This window comes from Medicago sativa, chromosome 7 (genome assembly GCF_051527215.1).
Source record: "Medicago sativa cultivar Bolivia chromosome 7, Bolivia_mono, whole genome shotgun sequence".
NCBI classification, from domain to species: Eukaryota; Viridiplantae; Streptophyta; class Magnoliopsida; order Fabales; family Fabaceae; genus Medicago; species Medicago sativa.
Window position 1 is genome coordinate 7,029,472 of NC_140755.1, and position 19,155 is coordinate 7,048,626.

A 19,155-nucleotide genomic window follows, 5' to 3' on the forward strand; every position below is an offset into this window, starting at 1 on the left:
TTGGGCCTGGACTCTTGTTCTTTGCTGAATTTCGTTGTTTCTTGGTTTTCTTGCTATGTGCACCATGTGGCATGCTTTTCACACCCCTGTTCACCCAAAATTTCTTTCAAAAATTCCTAAAAATTTCCTACGTATTTTGGATCATTTTCTTGATATTGTTTTGATGTTATTTTGTGTTAAATCTTGATTAAAAAATGTGTGTAGCTTTTTTAGTTTATTTACCATTCTTGTTAAAATTTGTGATGTTCTTGTGTATCTTTAAGCCCAAAAATACTTCAAGAGGTTCTAAAAAAATTTCATATAGGCTTCTTATTAGTTTTGTGATATTTTGTGATGATTTTTGCACTAAAAAATTGATAAAAAAAGTAATGTGTTGACTTTCTTGCTATTTTGTGATGTTTTGTGCTAAAAAGTTGGTAAAAATTGCTTGATTCTAGTCCCATTGTCTTGATGAATATTTGTGACCTATACCACTTGATTTTGTGAGGTTTTAGCTACTATTTGTGTGTGTTTTCTTGCTGCATGTGAATATGTGTAGTTGGTTACTTGTTTTACAAGGCATAATAATGATTGTTTGTGAAAACAAAATGTTAAATGCATCTAGGAATGAGTCATAATCTTGTAATTTGAGCATGAACTTCCAATTCTCACATTTTGCTGCATTGAAACCCACTTTAAAATTGTAATAGTGTGAAAATTATGAGCCATGTGCATCTTGAAGTATTGTGATTAGTTTCTAGTGTATCTTAACACTTTATATTGGTTTTTTTACATTTGTTTAATACTCTCTTACCTTATTGTTTTCCTCATTATATTTGGTGCTACTAACCCCTTTCATCTCATGTTTCATTCATTCATAAGCATTCCATACCTCATCTCCTCCTCCATCTTATTTCTTGCACTTTAAGTTTCACCAAAAAATTAGAATGTAATACTTAGGACTTTTTGTACTTTACTTTCATGCAATTTTAATTCCTTGCAAGACCATAGCATGTATCTAGGCCAATGATGTAAAGGACAATGGACTCTAATAATGTACACCGACACAAGCACCGACACATGCACACACATCACTTTAGGTATATGGCTAGAATATGCATGTTTAGATGTATGTTTAGGATTGTATGTTTAGATGAATGCTGTACACTTAGAAAAATCTCTTTTCCAAAAAATACGAACAACGTCACTCAAATCTTTTTCACAATAAACCTTGGGATCAAAATCCCATTGATTTTCCTTTTGTTTTCTTAATCAAACTTTAATGAATTTTAATCATACTTAGACCTTTTTGCAAATAACTAATTCCACCTCACATTTTCACAACCTTATGCCCTTGAGGCCTCTCAATCTCCATTCTTAAAAATTCCAATTTTCAAACTTAAAATCAACCAACAAAAACAAAAACATTTTTTGGAAGAGAACTACGGTGGATTTGATCCCTTAAACGGGTACGTAGGCAAGGAACAAAATTCCTTCAATTCAAATAAAATAAAAATTCAAACACATTCTTCTCCCTCCAATTCTTCACTTAGAATACTCTTAGGCTTAATATCATCTTTCAAAATAGCATTTAAAAATGAAGCGCGCGCGTAGGAATTAAAGACGGTTCCTATAGGATACTATAGTCGTTATGGGTGCCTAACACCTTCCCGTAGCGAAAACAACTCCCGGACCTCGATTCTCAAGGGTTTTGCTTACTTTTTCCCTTCCCAAGAAAAAATAAGATATCACCGGTTAAAAGGTTCAAACTTAATCAATGTTTGACACCCGAAAAACCAAGATAAAACAATTATCAAATTACAACTCAATAAGATGAAGTTACCTTCAAATACAAACTACCTGCGTGCTTCATTGCTTTGGAGAAGTGCACAACTTACAACTTAATAAAACACTGTCCTTAACGTGTATCAAGGCGATACAAGAAAGGCTCACAAATAACAATGACTCAAAACTCTAAAAAGTGACGGCTTGAATGAATAATTAAGTCTTGCAGTCTTGTATATATACTGAAGCAATACATGCTAATTAGTCTTGTTGGCCTTTAGAACAAATCAGATCAAAGCGGTGACCCGCTACACAAGAATTAATCAGGAACAAATAAAGCAACTTCTAGAATGTCGGAACATCTTTAGGAACAATCCAATCCAAACACATCCAAAGTTTCCTAAATTGTTAAATTGTTGAACAATTTTAGAAAATAATAAATCATCTGATTTTGTACAAAAACACGCTACTTGCCCAACAAGAAATAAGGTGAGGAATGAATCCAGTTTTTGGTATTATTGGTTATGCGGGTGGCCCAATGAAGGGAGCATCTTCCTCTCCATTCACTTCCTATATTTTAATAATTTTCCCCTATTGTTACGTCTAGATAAATATGCATGCATTTGTCGCCTCTTGGCTTGGTCTTGTGCATTAGTTTCCTTTAGTGTGCATGTTTTTCTTCGACAATAGGTCAACTTGTTATTTTCTCCGTTTCTAAACATGATATCAAACGAATAAGGATTTTTACAAACCGGTGCTCTTAGAATATTGGCTAAAAAAAAAATTTAATAATTTTTTTTTTGGAAACATAAGTTTTTACATTTGTCTTAATAATGAAACTCATTTTTTTTTAATGTTAACTCTGTCATCTATACCAATAAATCAATGAATCAAAAAACACTAATTAAATATATGTCACCTAAACCAATACTCATAGAAACTCAAAGAAAACTAAATAAACCAAAAAACATTAATTAAATATATGTCATCTCCAATATAAACTCAATGGAAACTTTTATAAAATGGATTTTTTTTTCTCTTGTTAAGTTTCTTCTTTGTTTTTTCTTTCAATAATGTATTTATGTGCTACTTGAACATTTAGAGAATGATGAAAATCTTAGTCCATTGTATTTTTTACAAAATATGATTACTTTCTGTCCATGTTTTTTAATATGGTTTATGTTGTTGGGAATATTGTTAGATGAAAATGAAATTGTAATGTTGGATGAAATTTAAAATATTGTTGAAAATATGTTGTGTTTTTAACTTTTTACTTTGATTTTAATGTTGGAAAGAATAAAATTATTGTCTAAAAAAACGTACCAGTTGATCCAATTCAAATTGTATTGGTTTGGTTATGATTTTATTTTAAAAATCAACCGAAACAAATCAAACCACATACTTTTGTATCTTGTGGTTTAGATGATTTTTAGTCTCAAACCAAATCAAACCGTATCGCAAACACCCCTAATTACAATGGTACGAGATATTGATGCATGCATCTAACGTGTTCCACCATCCACGGTTTAATATAGGCATTTGATTCCATTTGAAATTGATATGTCATTGTGGGAAAAGATTGAGTTCCCACTTCCCACGATCACACCCCAAATATAAGAAGAAAGACAATCCACATAGTTCCCACAATCACACCCCAAATAAGAAGAAAGGCAATCCACATAATTGCACCAAAGAAATTTGAAACTAAATATTTTGTCAAGTACTTTTTTTTCTTCCTGAGATCTAATGAATGACCATCAAAAACTTTTATGATGTTGTGTGACCTCGTCGTCGCTCTCATTCTCACACGCTAATTTGATTCATTCATAAAATTTGATTTGATTCACTTACGTGAGAGCCCAAATGAAGGAAGCATCTACCCCTCCATTTACGTTCAACAACTTTATGTCAAATTAAGCTCGCAGTAATTCTTATTATTTTCAATCATGATCGTAACTGATTAGAAGGTGATTACCAGTGCAATTTTGTATGGTGGTTGTATGATGATTGAAAGCCTCAGCTGTTGACTGGAACGGCAGTGAATTTGTACATGCAGACACTCCAACACTTAAGTCAGTTGGAGACCAGAATGGGGGTTGAGAGAGTGAATAGATTCTAACCTTTGGGACTGCTGATAGACCCCCTTATATAGAGGTGGGTTTTGCAGATACCGTTGTCGGGCACACGAGTGGTTCAGCGGTTAAGGATTCGTGGAAATCATAACCGTCAAGGAGAGATTCGAGAGAACGTGGAGGGAGACGTTACAAAATGTTTGAATCTCTTTTACTCCGAGCACCTTCGCACGGAGGATGTGTATTCCACATTTTAAAAATGTGTCCTACATGTAAAATTGTAAGACTCATTAATTTTAGGGGGTTCTTTGGTGCAGTCAAAAAATTGATTTTTTGAAAAAGTTATTTCGTTTAGCCAATAATATTACTGCCGATGTCATATCAGCTAATGTCCTGCTGGTGGACCACGCTAAAACGAAACTTTATCATATTACAAATCAGTCCTCATACAAAATATTAAGGGGAATTTCAATCTTAGTGCACAAATGAGAATATATGCTTAATTTTAATTTAATCAGGGACACAATTGCAATAAGTAAAGAGATAATGACACACCTTATGGACAAATGTGCAATACACCATATAATCTGACGTTTCATGGATTAAATACACAAATACTCAATGATTGATCATTTAACTTCATCAGAAAATGCATTTTCATGACTTCAATTTTCCTTAATTTTATCCAATAAAAAAACAAACGTCAGATAAAAGGATAGAAAAATAATGTTCTTAATATTTCTCTATTTCTTTTCTTTTTTGAGAGGAACTCATATTATTTATATGTAAAGGTTTTTCCCCACCGGTTACGTCTAGAGTCTAGAGATGCATGTGTCTCCCAAGTCACCTATTGACTTAATCAATTATAAAGTTTTGTGCATTTTTCTATAGCGTGTGTAAGTTCTTCTTCGTCAATGGGTCAACTTTAGTGTCTTTTTTGTTCCAAAATATGAAATTAATCAATTCAATGCGCCATAAATAAAAAAATTCATGATATTCTCATATTCACGTGTCACTGCTTTAGTGGCCCAAATTACGCCACAATTTTTTAGAAATGCACCCAATTTTTGTAGCTCAGATCGCACCGTGATTGATTTTGATCATGGCGCTATTCCTTTCTGGGTCTTGTTAACCGGTGCCCCTGGGGCACTGGTTAAGAAATCCAAAAATAGAAAAATTGTCTTGGAAATATAAACTGTTACTTTTGACCAAAGTGATTATTACACCACATTTTAATGAAATCTTTTTTTTGGCTGCTTAACTAATGCTCCAGGGGCACTGGTTAACATTCTCCTTTCTTCAATTATTCAACTTCTATCATCCTTTTCATTAGTGCAACACCCACGTTGTTGGCCTATGAAAACTTATTTCTTGCTAAAATCAACTATAACACCATGTAACTTGACTACAAAACGCGCTAAATGACTCTAAATTAAAAAACAGTTAAATAACTAATATGACAGAGTGTCATAACCTTATGATGCTAACAAGAGAGTGCTAAAAGAGGCACTCAACATGGATAAAAAAGGAGACGAAGACTTTGTGATGTTGAGAAATTTGTGGAGACGCGGAAATATGGAGGGTGTTGAACAAATGATAAAGGAAAGAGGATCAAATAAAGAGGTTGTTTGGAGTGTTATTTATTACAATGTATAGAATTCACATTTCAGTTAGTTATAGAACAACATTTACCTTGCAGTGCAAGCTATGGTTTAGCTGTACTAACTAAGATTCATTTCAGTTAGTTGTGATCCTAACCATTCTTGGTTTCTCATCACCGTCATTGCGAATTTGCGATACACCTTCATCTTTGATCTTTAATCTTTGCATTTTCTGCATTGAAGATTCTTGGGGGATCTATTCTTGGTTAACAACAATATGACATGACTTTAAAGTATTTTCTCAACTCATCTCAAAATGAGTTGCTTATTTTTATCACAATGAAATTACCTATATTACTAGTAAGGCAATGCTTTTGATAAGTTGACAATGTTTCAGTGCATAATTCAAATTCAGGGACGAGAATAGTGGTTTGGTTTACTCAAATATCAAGGGTGTCTTTTCTGAAGAGAAAAATAATAATATTAAAGGACATACATTGATAAATGGAGTATAAAAAAGAAAATATTCATTCAGTTATTGAAGTAATAATCACCAAGCACATCAAGATTTTTCTTGTTGAATTTGTAAACCTTGAGATTTTGATTGAATCAATTGCAATACCTTTATCTTTTAATTCAATTAGCATAATAATTGAAACAGAAGTAGTTCAATTTTATACAAAAACTGAAATGTGAATACATATATACTTATGTTTGATATATCAGAACAACAAAGTTTTACAGCATTTTTCAACAACTTTTGAGAAAAAAACAAAAAAAGAAGACAGTGTCTTTATTATTGAATAATAACAAACTCAACTTAATGCATTCTGAAGTCTTTGTTTCAAGGGTTCGCAGTATAAAATAATGCTTTGAGTTCTTCACTCATTAGTTGCTGCACTGAAATTTCACTCAAAGGAATGCTTAATGGTGTGAGCTCCGTGACAAAACTTTGTGACACACGTTTCATTGTTGGTCGAGAACGAGGATATTTAAGCATGCAAATGCATCCACGGCAACATGAATTATGTCACGTATAACTACGTCGTTATTTGGAAGTGGAAGACGCTGGTCTAATACTTGACATAGTTTGACACTTCTTGTAGATGTTGATTGAAGTGATGACAATAAATCCCCAGGGTGCCTTCCAACTAAAGTTTCAAGTGCCACTACACCAAAACTATATACATCACACTTTTCATTCACAGCCATAGTATAAGCAAGCTCTGCATTGATCAAATAATCACGAGTATTTAAAAGAATCCAAAGAAAATAATTGAAAATTACTATTTAGCATGAAAAAGTAATGAACATGTATGTTACTTATGTGGATTATGAATATGCATGTTGTGCATCATATAAAAATGAAGAACAGAAAAAAAGAACAAGAAAGAAAAAATATCAATAATTAATTTACCAGGAGCTATATATCCAATAGTTCCAGCAACTATAGTTCGATTGGATGAATCATATTGAAGGAGTCGAGCAGTTCCAAAGTCACAAACACTTGCCTGCCACTCAGAGTTAAGCAATATATTGCTACTAGATACATCTCTATGCACGATTGGAGCAGTGCAATCATGATGAAGATAAGATAGAGCAAATGCAACTCCTTTAACGGTGTTAACCCTTTTTCTCCACTTGAATTCCACCGCTTCCACATCATCATACAAGACAGAGAACAAGCTTCCTTTCTCCATGTATTGATAGATCAAAAACATGATTCTTTTGTGCAAGCAAAATCCATAAAGCTTCACAATATGTTTGTGCTTTATTTCTGATAATATTCTCACTTCATTTCTGAAACTCTCATCAAAAGATGGAACCTCTGCTTCATAGCCGTGAAGTTTCTTTAAGGCAACAACCTTGCCACTTGGTAATTGTGCCTTGTAAACACTTCCATATGCTCCTGTTCCAATACAATATCTCATGTCAAAGTCTTTTGTTGCTTTGATGATATCATCATATGCTATCTTCCCATCAAAATTCCATATACAAAACATATCTCCATTCTTTGTTTCTGTTGAGTTTCCATGCAACTTCTCAGAAGAATCATGATGAAGATTTAAACATATGAGAAGTAAGAAGACTATGACTAGAATAATAAGGATCGGAATAACAATGACAACAATGTGCTTTAATTTATTATTTTTCTTGTGTGGTGAACATACATCATAGTTTGTTGTATAAAGACCAGGACAATTTGGAATGGGACCCCCCAAACAATTGTATGAAATGTCCACAAAAGAGACATCACAGAGAGAATGGGGAATTGTTCCGGTGAGATTATTATTGCTTAAATTAAGTTTGTAATAATCTCCAATATGAGAAGGGATTTGACCACCAATGAGGTTGTTACTTAAGTCCATGGAAATTAAATAATCAGTAAATGGGAACCAATTGGAAGGAAGCGGACCTATGAGTAAATTAAATGAGATGTCAAGGTATTTTAATTGTGTAAGATTTGTAAGAAAAATAGGCAGGTTTCCATTAAGTCTATTGTGAGATAGATCTAATGAAGAGAGATTTTTCAAGAACCCCAACTCATGAGGAATGGAACCTTTAAGGTTGTTGTCTGAGATGTCTAGGTCTACTAATTGTTTTAGATTTCCTAGTGAAGAAGGTATCTCACCTTTGAATCTATTGTAAGATAGATCTACGAAAGTGAGGTTTTTTATCAACCACAATTCGGGAGGTAGCTGACCTTTAAGATAATTGTAAGACAAATCAAGATGAGTGAGCTTAGAGAGATGACCAATTTCTTTTGGGATAGTCCCTTCTAGTTCAATACCTCTTATAAGAAGGCTTTCTAAATTGTTAAAAGCAGAATAGTTGAGAGTAGACAAGTTGGGTGTTGCAAGTTGAGATCTCCAAGTGTCTATGTCTATGTTGATTGCTTTTATGCTTCCAGCACTGTTGCAAGTTATTTCATTCCAATTACAACGATCAGAGATATTGAAGCCTACAGACCATCCACTATTCAATATTGCATTTGCTTCCATTTGAAGTTGAGATGTCATAGTGGCAGCACATTGGGTTCCCACAATCATACTGCAAATAAGAAGAAAGGCAATCCACATTTTTGGACCAAAGAAATTTGAAACTATTTGTAGTTAAAAAAATTGTTTTAGATCTAATGAATGACCATGAACAACCTTTATAATGTTATGTGACTACTAGCATATGCTCGTTGGTCAATCTCATTCTCACAAGACAATTTTGATATTTTAATTCATGTATTTTTCTACGTATATGTCACTGCATAAGATAAGTCTAGTATATATGTGTGGTTATGAAAAATTGAAAGTAACATCCCTAAAGAATGCAACTTCATCTTCATAGCTACAAGTCATTGAAGGAGACATGAAGGAAGCATCTTCTTTTCCATATAAGTTGAAACTAAATGAGTGACTAATCCTCTTAAATGTTGACCCATACATTTTTGTGTAAAAGGTCTTTCCCCATTGGTTACGTCTAAATGAGTCAACTTTAGTGTTTTTTTCGTTTCTAAACTTTGTTACAAACTTACTTTTAATTTAATATTTTAACCAATATTTTAAGAGTACTCGTTAACAATCTACAGCATATAGAACACCATTTTCTTTGCAAGTAATATTTTTACTCTTGAGTGAAACTAGTTTATTCTTAAGAAAAACTATAAGTTCCAAATTAGTGCTTTAGAAGAAAAAAAAAACTTATTTTTAGTCTTTAAGGAATATAAACGAGATCAACTTGGTCTCTTTTTTTTTTTTATAGAACAACTTAGTCTCTAGATAGTTCATCCATTGTTTGGTTGATGAACAAAAGATATAGAAATGAAAATATAATAAAAAGAAGATAAAGTGAATGACAAATCTTATTATTATTTAGTGGTTTAATATGAGAGAAAATAAAAGGAAATGATGGTTCTTTAAAAAAAAACAAAAAAAAAGGAAATGATGGTAAAGTCGGCCCTAGTTTTTTCTCTCTCGGTCCTCCCTTTCATTTTCTTCATTGATGAGGTAGTTATGGGTCAAATTTTGACATGAAATCACTCCTCTTCATATTTTTCTCTCTTATTTATTTTAAATAAGTGATTTTCATCCCTGTAATTTGAAGATTTTTTGGTTTTAGACCTTGATGGCAAATTTCGCCCCCTCTAATTTGAGCAAATTTTGGTTTACCTCCCTGTAATTTGAGAAAATTTTGGTTTACCCCCTATTAATTTGAGAAAATTTTGGTTTACCCCCTGCCATATCATCGATTTTGTACAAACAAAATTGATGAAGGTCCAAAACCAGAAATCTTCAAATTACAAGGACGAAAACTAAAAAAATAAAAAATTACATGGTGGAAAACCGGAAATAGCCTATATTAATGGGGGTAAAACACTCTTAACCGATAAAAGATCAACTATTCAATCAATTTTTAGATGAACCGAACAACTGAAACAAACCAATTATCATCGATTTAATTTGTATCGGTACCAAACTCAAATATTCACTCCCTAAGAATAGAGAAATGAGGTGACGCAAAGAAACAGGAAGAGAAAAAATGCAAAAATGAGGGACAATCATCAAAACATTGAGAACATTACTTGAAATGCACGCTGAAATTTTTGAACACTCATTGTTGTGTCCTCTCTCATAATTTAATGTTGTTCAGTACAATGACACTCCGATACACTCATAATGTTGTGCATATATTTTTTTGTCTTTCTTCATAACTTCAGCTAAATTTTAAAACCCATAAATATGAAAAATCATCTCTCACTGTTTCATCTTCAATCAAATCTAGAATACAACTTTCTTAAAGAGAATAATTTTAACAAGAGTGTTACTTAAATAAACCACAAAGTGTCACTTATATATACTTCTCATACTTCAATTTGCTAGTTAAAAAATAACAACCACAAAGTTAAGGTAGAAAACAGAAACTGTATTTTCTGTTTGGTTATTGCTCTTGTAATCCTCAGGACTCTTTTACCTATAAGAAAGTTACTGTATAATATTTAACTGATTAATGCCAATAGCTTTGTAGAGACTGTATTTTCAGTTATTGAAGTAATAATCTCCCAAGTACATCAAGAAACCGTACTTCCTTAAATAATATATCTCCAATAAATAAAAACAAAAGCATCCTTCAAGAAAGAGCATGATCCACATATTCACATAATGTAATAATGAACTCATTTCTTGGTGCAGCAAAATATATACCAACTATACCAGAATTTACACATTACCATTGATCCACCTGCCAAACAACATGACAGTGATAGTTTGATTGCCTCTACTTCTTTGGAGAAGGATGGAGCTAAGGTTGATAAGCCTGTTACAGTTCTCATGAAGGGTGCTTCCACCGATCTGGCCTTAGTTCTCAACAACTCATTTGACCTTTTAAGTGAGGATGGTGAAATTCCTTCTGGGGAGACTGTTTTGGTGGTGCAGGAACTGATTCACAGCACAACAGATATGCAGCAAGATATCCTGATGCCTGTTGAATCAGGTCCTAATGAGAATGCTTGCTTTGACTCTGGTGTCAAAGGCAAGGAGAATGATAATTACACAGCTATTGACATCCCTATTTCTCAACCAACCTCCAAAGATGGAAACAGAGCTACCTCTGATGCAATGCAGAGGGTAAGTATATTAAAAACTCCGTGGGGAGACTTGGTTGATGAAGAGACTGATATGAGTGATGATGAGCAAGAGCATAACCTCGAAGGAGATCTTGAAGAGGGAAGTATACTCACTCCTTTTATGTCAAGAAGGCAGAAAACTCCTAACACTGTTCTGGTTACCAAGAAGCAGACAAATCAAAGCTCCCAAGCTAACACTGCAGATTCAATTTCAGAGTCAGGCAAAGTGCAAGAGACTCCTACTCCCTCGGAATCCAGGCCCTCTCAGCCTTTGCCTTTTGTTTCTAACCAGTCTGTGTTGAACCTTGTCTCTGGTTGTGCTATGCCTCAGCCTATCACCACTTACCACACCTCCCTATCAGCAGACAAGCTTCCTTTGAAGCCTCCAGTGCATACTACAGTTGTTTGTTCTGCTGAAGCTCAAAGAAGTGTGGACATTTTACAAAAGTATTGGGGGAATTATACCAATGAGGAGCATGAGTCTAGCCTTGTTTGTGCATCAGCAGCTAGAAACAAAAAGCAAAAGAAGCAAACAAATAGACAAGTTTCACCAAAAAGCACAAGTAGTGAGCACATACAAACTCGTTCCAAAAAAGGTGTTATCAAAAGCAATCCCAAATATTGTGATTAGAGGATTAGGATGGTTTGATACTCATATATTTTGCATAACAGATGCTATGTCTGATTAGAATTCTCTAGGGCTTTGTTTGCGAGTTGGGTTTTGGAGGGGAAGGGAAGGGAAGGAAAGGCTTATGGAGAGGTAAACCCTTGTTTGGGAGTTTTAAAAAAATAGGGAAAGGTTTTGGGGGGTTTTGGAGGGCTTAATTTATCCAATTTTAGAGTTCCCCCAAATTGGGGGGTTTTGGAGGGTTAAAGATACAAATTAACTATTTTACCCTTACAATAATTCAAAATTCCAATTTTAGCCCTAACCTAATTTCATCTAATTCTAACATTCATTTCACTGTAACTCAGTGCACGCTCTCTCTTCTCCCGACGGCGACGTAAACTGCGATCTCAACCTGAACGGCGGCGAACGACGGTGAACGGCGGAGAAGGAAGTTGAACAACAAAGTTTCCTTCATCTCTCGATCCTCTTTCTTCTGGTATCAATCTCAAACTCTCTTCCATTCTTTTCCAATTTCTTTTCCTTTTGCTATTTCATTCATGAATTGATTTGTGTTTTGCTGTTTGATTCACGATTTGATTTGTGTTTTTGTGTTTGATTCACAATTTGATTTCTGTTTTGCTGTTTGATTTTTTAGAGTGAATCATATCTACTCAATAGATGTTTTTTGTTTTAGGATTTGCTTTGATTTATCTTGATTTCATAGGGTGATTTATGCATATACATAAATGTTGATTTATGTTTTTCACTGTTATTATGATTTTTGTGTATAATCATGGATACTGTATAATCACTATTATTATGATTTCACTATTATTATAAATAAATGTTGTTTGTTTCACAAACATGTATTATTTTATGTTGGATTCAGTTTAAATGGATCATCAAATGGCTCGTCAAACAATTATGGAATTGATTAGATGGAGAGCAAGACTTCGAATGACCCTTGTTCATGTCATATGTCTTGTAGTTTGTTACTATAGGATTAAAATCCGTTCTCAAAGTAGGATAGTTGATCGTAGTTTGACTCTAGAGAAGGATAGAGTACGCAATAAGATAATGAATATAGTTGCTACTAGTGAAGGTCGGAAGATAATAAGAATGAGTCCTAAGGCGTTTTTGGACTTATGCTCTATATTACAACAAGAGGGTGGTCTTCTACCAACACAAAGGGTAACCGTAGAGGAACAAGTTGCTAAAACTCTTTACCTTCTAACACACAATGTAAGAAATAGAGAGATTCAATTCTTGTTCCGACGCTCCGGCGAAGCTACTAGTCGTCATTTTCATCGGGTGCTCCGATCGATAATTGAGATAAGGCGTACCTATCTCAAACAACCGGATGGATCACGCATTCCGGTAGAAATTCTTGGAAATAATCGATTTTACCCCTACTTTAAGGACTGCGTTGGAGCAATTGATTGTACACATGTTCGTGTAAAAGTACCATTGGCTGAAGCTTCAAGGTATCGTGGTAGGAAAAGTTTTCCTACACAAAATGTGTTGGTCGCATGTTCTTTTGATCTTAAGTTTTCCTACACAAAACTTGGATATTGATGTTCCTGATATATTGAATAAACATACTATTTGTTGCAACTGTTATTCCAAGAGTCACCAAAGAAAGGTATACATGAGTTCATCTCAAATTTATCTATAAATTTATGTGATGATTTTATAATATGATATCTTTTATTTTTCTTCTAATATAACAGAATCATGTCTACCTCTAAAAGAGAGACATGGACAACAGAGATGAACAATGCTCTTATTGATGCCTTTGTTCATCAAGTAAGTGCGGGAAACAAAATAGGTGGGACCTTTACACCATTAGCATACACCAATATAACAAAGGAGATGTCTGAAAAGTTTCAAAGACCTTTTGACAAGGAAAAGGTGAAAGATAGATGGAAATTGGTGAAAAGAAATTTTACTAAATGTCATGACATTTTCAAGGGCATGAGCGGTTTTGCTTGGAAATCAGACACACATATGTGGGATGCTTTACCTGAAGTTTGGAAAACATTAATTGAGGTACATACTTATAACTTACATTAATTGAGTTGTTGGGTTTGCTTGCTTATATATGTGACATGAACCTATGTCAGCATGTGCACTTATTTGAATTGTATAACTTATTTGATGGGAACTTATTTGAATGCATGTTAGCATGTTCTGAAGCTTTATAACATAATTTTTTATAATTTTTTTTGATAGGCAAAACCTGAAGCTGCACAATGGGTGACCAAACCTTTTGTCAATTATGACAAATTGGTTATTGCTTGTGGAGATGAAAGGGCCACTGGAGGAAAGGTTATGAATGATGAAGATATTCGTCAAAATCATCCCCTTAATCGTGAGTCAGAATCCATTGGTACTAGTGACCAGGTGACACTAGAGAGTTTGCAAGAGGGCGGCAATGAGCAGGATATCACTTCTCCTGAGGTCCAAATTCCCCCAGAACCTAGAGCTAAAAGATCTAGAAAGTCCCGAGATGAAGATGAAGTTGAAGGGATAAAAGCTGCCCTTTTGAACGTTGCTGATGCTTTTAGAGAGAGTATTGCATCTCATGATAAGTATTTTAAAGACAACATTGCAGCTTATGAGAAAGCTAATGTAAAACTTCCAATTTCAGAAGAAGAAGTTTTTAAACTTATTGAGGAATTGCAAGTGGATAGTCATATGATCTTTCGGGCATATTCTTATCTTCTAGAATTTCCTGAGAAGGTTAGAGCTTTACTCGGACTTCCAAAACACTTGAGGAAGAGTTTTCTATTAGAATCGATGTTTGGTCAAGGTCGCTCGTCAAGGTAATTTATCCATTTTCTCTATATTTTTTTTCCATATAATTATTAGCTCTATTGGAGGCATATCTGTTGATGATAAGACTTGAATATATTGTAGGAATTTATGAGAGGGCTGAAATGGTTGCAGTAGTAACGAACCTGTTTGTTTGAATCATAGTTGTGTTAAATAAGTATGTGTGGTTTATGAGCTATATATTGATGTACAATGTCGTGACTATAGAAAATATAATGTCGATCCAATTGTTCATATTTGATGTTGATGCTTCTGTTTTTATAAATGATGTTGATGCTTTGATATACTACGAACCCAAGAGAATGTTTATCTCGTTAAGGTTTTAGAGGTGTCGCGGTTACGAGTCTGTCTGTTTATTTGTTGTAGTTTGTATTGGTGTGCTGCAGGTTTTTTGTCCTGTTACTGGTGTGTTGCTAGGTTCGGTAGGCAGGTTTTTTAAACTGCTGGGTTGGGGAAGCTGTAGCGCTCCCTGTGTATCTATTCATTGAGTTCCTCCCACTTTCTTTGTGGGTTGGTCTCTTTCTATATATATAATGCTCTAACAATATGAATAGTATTAGTAATGGCAATAGCAATCATCAATAATAAACTGAAAACTGATCACATTCACACAAGTTAAGTAGTATTAGTATGATCATGCTACTGATTTATACTTTGATTGATAGTGTTTGTCTATCACATATTATATCCCACCTATCATGCTTTTTTAGCCTATATTTTCCTTGCTGTCATGCTTTGTTGTCATGCGTTGGCTACTCATTGCTTTTCATTTGGATTGTATCAATTTTTTTAGCCTAAACTTGTGACATCACCTGTTACTGATGTACTTGTTTTTTCATTTGGATTGTTGGTCTCTCTACTCATTGCTTTTCTTTGCTATGATATTGTGTTAGTTCTTGCAGTTTTGATGGTACTGTCATGTGTTTTGTGTGTTATTGGTGCTTCATGTTTTAGGCATAATGCATTAGTTTGTATGTTATCTTTCTTTTCTAAGTTAGAAATGAATTTTCATGAGTATAGTTTGTCAATTTTATGTCATGTATTGGTATAACAGGATATGCTGCATTTTCAATGTCTTATTTACAAGTGAAATATTTGGATTTCAAATTTAATATGTTTGCTTCTCATTCTCTAATTTATTTGAAAATAAATCCGAGTGAAGCTAATTCATTTTCGTGGCACAGAGTGTGAATGATTGAACGAAAATCATATAACACTTATATTATTATTGTTTTAATTAATAAATGGGAAAAAAAACATACATGGTGAAATTTTTTGGGAGAATTTTTTCATTCTTTTATATTTTTAAAATTAATAATGAAATTTGTACCAAAAACATATCAAATTAGAGGAAATATCAAATATGGTTTTTTAAATATAGAAAATTTAAGTTATTATTATTGTATCAATTTTTTATAAAATTATCAAAAAAAAATTCAGATTTATGAAAAAAATAATTAAAAAAAGTTTTCATGCTTTCAAGATTTTTTATCAAATTGGTAAAAAAAAATTATAAGATAAATTACAAAGTATAACACAATGTATTGTTTTTAAGAGAAAAAAAGGGTAAAATGGTAAAATTATAACATAAGCCCTCCATTTCCTTTCCTTGTTGGTTTTTTAACTCCCAAACAAGGGGAAGGGTTTCCTCCCTTTCTCCCTTCCCTCCCTTTCCTTCCCTTCCCCTCCTTAGCCTTTCCTTTCCTTCCCCTCAAAACTCGCAAACAAAGCCTAGGGGTATATGTAGCCCTTTGCTTTTCATGGCAGGCTACTCTTTGTTTTTGTTGATGTAGGATAGCCTTTGGCATCCTTTCTCTCTCTTGTGTACACAGGTTCAGGCCTTAATCCAGATTTGCATTTTATTTTCATTGCCTTGATCAAAAAAAAAAAATGTTGTAACTCATTGCATCCACAAACTCTAAGGACCAAACTTCCTCCTTACCCTCCTTGTGTTCCTAGGGAAATGAGTCTTGGATGTTGAACATGGTTTAATAGAATGAGCATTTGGTACACCATTCTCACTGACCATGTCAGAGTCTGAAACTTGAGCTCGAGAAATGGATTTCTGCTCTTCAACTGATTCATTGGATTTCTCCTCAACCTGAATCATAACATTACAAGAAAATGACAACATTATAAATTTACAATGTCTGCAATAATCCTATTACGCAGAGTAATTGGAAAAGTTTTTCATTCTAACATGCAACCTTAGTAGATGAACAAACAGATACATGACTAATCAAATTATTGTTATCAACTCCAAAAATTAAAGGTACCACTGTTGTCAAATAGAAGCTATAGCATTGCGGAATTTGAACAGATTGTCACTTTCCCACGGTACGCTATTTAGTATAGTGTTGTAAAATAAAGGCTATAGCGGCGGGGATATAACACTCTAGTGTAGGAGAATTTGAACAAACTACAATTTTCTGCGATCTACAATTAACAACACTTAAAAGTACACAACAAAGAATACAGGTAACATGGCCGGGTTGTGACAGGTCAAGAGTATTTTACTATACACGTGCATAAGAAAATTTTAAAATCACTCACCAAGACACCAAGGACATTTATAACAAGAAATGAGTATTAACAAAAACTGGATTATAAAAGTTTTGTGGCATCTTAATTCTTGTGAATTTTGAACAACTTCCTTCATGGATACATTGCATAATAGAAACTAAACAAAACCAAGAGCATGGTGCAGGCAGTGGAAACTTATGCAATAAAAGTGGAAAACCCGAATGACATACAAATTGTTGAAATAACTTTCAACTAATAAAGCTTACATTTTCTCCCTGAACCTCAAACTGGGTCATATTGGCAGATTCGATGGAAGGAGTTATCCCTTCTCGAGTTGATAATGCATTGTCAGTCATAAGTTGATCTTCCGCATATAACTCAAATTTACCAGCCAAACTACCTGGAACTGGAATTTCTTTACCAGCAAAAGAAGCAGAATTATGAACAGAACGATTAAATCCATTAGATGGCCCAATTATGTTCGATTGAGTTGCAGAACAGAACATTCCTGGATTTTCATATTTCACAGTATCAATCCGAGCTTTCAAATTCTTAACTTGCGACGACAATGCTTCAACATTTTCAATCATGTCAACGAAGGATTTATCATTATCTTTTTGATGATCTACAGATGCCCACACATCGTTTAACTTGATCTCACCAACATTATCAGCGTTACCTTCTCATATCAATGAAACAGAATGTAGGATTAAAAATTTAGAATCTCATGGAATGTAGAAACATATAAACATTGATTAAAACTAGTTTGAAAAATGTTCATAACACATGAAAGATGAATATCTGTCAAATGATAATAGTTAAATTAAAAAACATTATATTATGGCTACTTACCCACGACATCATCAGAAAACCTTCTACGGGACCATCATGAGCTCGGTTTTTATTCTCTGGACAGAAGAAGAGAGAGAAAAGATTACGATCAAAGCAAAATACACTGGCAAAAGAAAATACTACAAGAAACCAAGTAATTTCATACCATAGTACGAGAAAAAACAATATCATGACTTTAGTCCTTTGAATTCCCTCAGATCTAGGTACTGACTTGACACCAAAATCATCTACTGCAAACTTCAAAAAATCAAGCTGTTTTTGTTGATCAATAGCCGCAATATCTTTTACGTATTTCTGTGCTTGAGAGTTGAGTTTCTTTATTTTCAACTTGATCCATTTAACTTTTTCTTTCTGAATACAAATATGGCATTTATGATGCATCACAACTTGAATCATGGGAACTTATTAATAGATATAAAAGCATCATTTATTTATATATCTAAAAAGTTGAAGAATGGGGTTAGTTATTTTACTTCTTTGTTATTAGATTTTTCAATTTTGATTTATTGCTTATTCCGGTAGGCCAAAAAAAAGGTGAATTGAAATTGAGTCTATAATATCAATCTTTTAACATTAAAAAAAAAAAATCAGTTTGAATCTTTGCTGGAGAAATTATTAGGAAGACTTGGAGATTAATGAGGTGGACCAGACCATAGTTTATGATAGAACATCATGACGTAATTTGACCCAAGTAGCGGACCCGACTTAGTGGGATAAGGCTTGGTTGTTGTTATTGTCAGTTATGCTTTAAACAGAAGATTTCTTATTATTAAAAAAAAAATACAAATTATATTCATTCACATCTGAAATGAACAAAAAGAAGCAGACACATGTTAGTTGTGTAAGGATTACTTATTTTCTTATAAAGTTGCTTATAAATTGGTTAACAACATTCTCAAAACTAGTTATTTGCTTAAAAATAAGGTTTTCTCACATTGAAGATGCTCCAAAACTTTTTCATTCAGTTATTTACAAAAGAAATTACCTATATAACTATTAACTAGTAAGGCAATCCTTCTGATAATTTAAACTCAGGGACGAGAATAGCAATATTAAAGGACATAAATTGATAAATGGAGTATAAAAAAGAAACTATTCATTCAGTTATTGAAGTAATATTCATTGATATATCAGAACAACAAAGTTTTACAGCATTTTTCAACAACCTTTGGGAAAGGAGAAAAAAAAAAGACAATGTCTTTATTATTCAATAATAACACATACAAGTATTTCATTCAAGGGTTCCCAATATAAAATAATGCTTTGAGTTCTTCACTCATT

General features: G+C 33.3%; 2 protein-coding genes and 1 pseudogene across 4 annotated transcripts; 1 reads left to right on the plus strand and 2 right to left on the minus strand.

The window, feature by feature from the left end:
- Positions 1-6,066: 6,066 nt before the first annotated feature.
- Positions 6,067-8,653, minus strand: LOC146903891 (uncharacterized; annotated as a pseudogene). Its single transcript, XR_015020064.1, has 2 exons — positions 6,855-8,653; positions 6,067-6,663 (listed from the first exon to the last, which is right to left on the minus strand). The product of XR_015020064.1 is annotated as an uncharacterized LOC146903891 (transcript).
- Positions 8,654-11,756: 3,103 nt separating this feature from the next.
- On the plus strand, positions 11,757-15,611 carry LOC146903892 (uncharacterized). 2 transcript variants are annotated; one of them, XM_085728180.1, is made up of 3 exons: positions 11,757-12,160; positions 13,395-13,713; positions 13,897-15,611. In XM_085728180.1, exons 2-3 carry the CDS (start codon positions 13,399-13,401, stop codon positions 14,491-14,493), a joined length of 912 nt encoding a protein of 303 aa, XP_085584306.1. In that variant the 5' UTR covers positions 11,757-12,160; positions 13,395-13,398; the 3' UTR covers positions 14,494-15,611. The 2 variants fall into 2 exon arrangements, with proteins under 2 accessions (XP_085584306.1, XP_085584305.1); XM_085728179.1 differs by lacking the exon at positions 11,757-12,160 and having other exon boundaries at positions 12,445-13,713.
- Positions 15,612-16,377: 766 nt separating this feature from the next.
- LOC146903893 (uncharacterized) lies at positions 16,378-18,227 on the minus strand. The gene is made up of 4 exons (XM_085728183.1): positions 18,020-18,227; positions 17,875-17,930; positions 17,289-17,701; positions 16,378-16,600 (listed from the first exon to the last, which is right to left on the minus strand). The coding sequence occupies exons 3-4, from the start codon at positions 17,610-17,612 to the stop codon at positions 16,418-16,420; spliced, it is 507 nt and encodes a 168-aa protein (XP_085584309.1). The 5' UTR covers positions 17,613-17,701; positions 17,875-17,930; positions 18,020-18,227; the 3' UTR covers positions 16,378-16,417.
- Between the last annotated feature and the right edge of the window lie 928 nt (positions 18,228-19,155).